The 3,028-nt window shown below is 32.6% G+C and overlaps 1 protein-coding gene across 1 annotated transcript; it reads left to right on the top strand.

The window, feature by feature from the left end:
• Positions 1–176: 176 nt before the first annotated feature.
• Positions 177–2,903, top strand: LOC105625393 (diacylglycerol kinase theta-like; the record flags this gene model as incomplete). Its single annotated transcript, XM_012206726.1, has 9 exons — positions 177–319; positions 511–698; positions 803–1,015; positions 1,108–1,242; positions 1,449–1,623; positions 1,737–2,056; positions 2,139–2,466; positions 2,539–2,698; positions 2,796–2,903. Coding segments are annotated over exons 1-9 (1,770 nt in total), but the record flags the coding sequence as incomplete, so codon positions are not given.
• Positions 2,904–3,028: the final 125 nt, after the last annotated feature.

The raw sequence follows: 3,028 nt of genomic DNA, 5'->3' as shown, positions 1-3,028 counted from the left end.
CACACACACACACACACACACACACACACACACACACACACACACACACACACACACACACACACACACACACACACACACACACACACACACACACACATGTGTGTGTATATATATATTAGACTATTTTTAATATTAAATATGAGTCTTGTTCGATTCATTTATTAATTGAACTAATGAACTTTTTTCGGGAAAATTCAGGCAACTTTTACTTAACCGACCTGTATGCCGTGGAGGAAACTGAGTTATGTGATCCAACACCTGTTTTAAATTTAAATCGCAAAGAAGGCAAACGTCCGGCTGTGTTCTTGCGATTTAAGTAAGTTTATACTATTTATTTAAAGCGAAAATAATATCTAGAATGTTTCATTTCTATATTATTTTCAATATTAGAAAAAAAGCAATATTAAAAAAAAGAAGATTATAGATAGAAGTTATATAATATCTATATTAATAGTAAAAAATTTAAATACAAAACGTGTAATTAATTACAAAATTAATAAATTTCAGAGATAATGACAGCGGAGAAGTACGGGTTTATCCCGGCAAATTGCAGGTATCAGAGTCATTCTGTATAGTACCTGTCATGGAAGCTACAACCGTCGGAGACTTAATAAACGAGGCGCTGGAAAAGTTTGGTTTACAAAATTTTTGTTGTGATGACTTTAGATGCAGTGAAATTCTTTTAGACCATGGTGGTATGTTTCGAATTTTTGTCCAACTTGATGGCTTGTAATTCAGTCAAATATTCTTTAGATTTTTTTATGTTGTATGAAAAATATAAAAGTTTTATTTTTATTAGTAACGGAAAGAGTTTTGTCCGGGGATGAAAGACCCTGGGATATTGTTAAAAAACTGGGAAAAGATTCTATTAGACAAATGGAATTAATGCGATTCTATCTACAACTAAAGCAAGATCCCCATGGACCTAATTTGGCTTTATTCGTGGGCAACTTACCGCCAAATCTATCTGAAAGAAGTTATGAAAACATGTTGACAGACTTTTTAGGAAAAGGTTGGTGATCTAACGGAAAAAATATCTAATTATATCTATTATCTATTATCTAAATATGTATATTTACATATATAATTTTTGGGAATTTTTAGAAAATAGGTTCTCATCAATCGGCCCAATTTATTACGAATATGGTTCGATGGTTATCATATATGAAGATTTGGATACAGCGGTTAAGGCATTATATATATTACGAGAAGTAAAATATGAAGACAAACTTCTTTTAGGTATTTTTATGATAAATATTTTTTCTATATGTTTGAATAGCGAGAAGGTATTGAATATAATATCAAAATATAGAAATTCAGAGTATAATAAAATTACATGTATGTTTAATTTTTTTTCTATTGATTTAATTTTTCTATTGATTTAATTAGTTTTTAATATGTAGTATTGGAATATATATTGGAATTTTCTTATCTTCTTTTGTTAGTAATGATTTTACCAAGTATCGAGCCAAGTATGGTACCAAAGGGCGTTCAACCGCTGCTCGTGTTTGTAAATATAAAATCTGGTGGTTGTCAAGGACTCCAGCTAATTTCTAGTTTTCGTAAACTATTAAATCCTTATCAAGTATTCGATCTTGATAATGGCGGACCTCTCCCTGGGTAAGTAGATCATAATGTTATAAGTAATACAAATCATATTTAGATATGTTCTGAAGTATCTACAATATATAATTTTACGCAAGTTATAAGTAAGTGCTTTCTTTGTATTGCAGACTTTACGTTTTTCGACATATAACAGACTACAAGATATTAGTTTGTGGTGGTGATGGAACAATAGGTTGGGTATTACAATGTTTAGATAATGTGGGTCAGGATAGCCAGTGTTCTTCTCCCGCTTGCGCTATTGTACCTTTGGGAACGGGAAACGATCTTGCTCGTGTACTATGTTGGGGTTCCGGCTACACGGGTGACGAAGATCCACTAAACTTATTGCGAGACGTTATCGACGCGGAAGAAATAATATTGGACCGATGGACTGTAGTTTTTCATCCAGAAGAAAAGGAACAACCTCAAGTAGTTTGTAATGCTGCAAGTAAGAGATAAGTTTCTTATTAATATTATGAACTAGTTTTGTAATTTAAATAGAAAAATTTTAATGGACGAAAATATTACAGCTTCTCAGCAAGTAGCGACACGCCATTTGCATATTTCCGGTGCTGGTGCAACCAGCGAAGACAATACGCAAATATACGTAATGAATAATTACTTTGGCATTGGCGTCGACGCAGATTTATGTCTGGACTTTCATAACGCGAGAGAGGAGAATCCTAATAAATTCAGAAGCAGATTACGAAATAAAGGCGTCTACGTAAGGATGGGTTTGCGTAAAATGGTTAGACGAAAACCATGTAAAGATTTACATAAAGAAATTCGATTAGAAGTAGACGGTAAATTAATTGAGTTACCACAACTGGAAGGAATAATAATTTTGAACATTTTAAGGTAATCATTATGAAACTTATCATTATAAAAAAAGAAGAATAGTTTTAAGTGACATTTTTATTTCTCGTCTAGTTGGGGTTCTGGTGCTAATCCTTGGGGACCAGATACCAAAGAAGATCAATTTTATACACCAAATCATTGGGATGGCATGTTAGAAATTGTTGGAGTCACAGGCGTTATGCATCTTGGACAAATACAATCGGGTTTACGTTATGCTATGAGGATAGCGCAGGTAAATTAAAATTAATATTATAGACACACACATACAATATTCTTCTTTTCTAATACAACATATATCAATTTATTCATAATTATATTTTGGTGAACAGGGCGGACACATAAAAATTCACTTAAACTCAGACATACCTGTACAAGTAGATGGTGAACCGTGGGTTCAGAGTCCTGGAGACATCGTAGTCTTGAAATCAGCACTCAAGGTAATATTTTGACGTAAGAGTTCTTCCAAAATTCCCCCATAATTCCACAAAAATAACGGACAGAATCGTTAATATAAAATCATTTATTGACACAATAATGTGGTTCATCGATATTAATATGGTGA

Source organism: Atta cephalotes (genome assembly GCF_000143395.1).
Source record: "Atta cephalotes unplaced genomic scaffold scaffold01324, whole genome shotgun sequence".
Classification (NCBI taxonomy): domain Eukaryota; kingdom Metazoa; phylum Arthropoda; class Insecta; order Hymenoptera; family Formicidae; genus Atta; species Atta cephalotes.
This window is presented reverse-complemented; position numbering and strand designations above follow the sequence as displayed.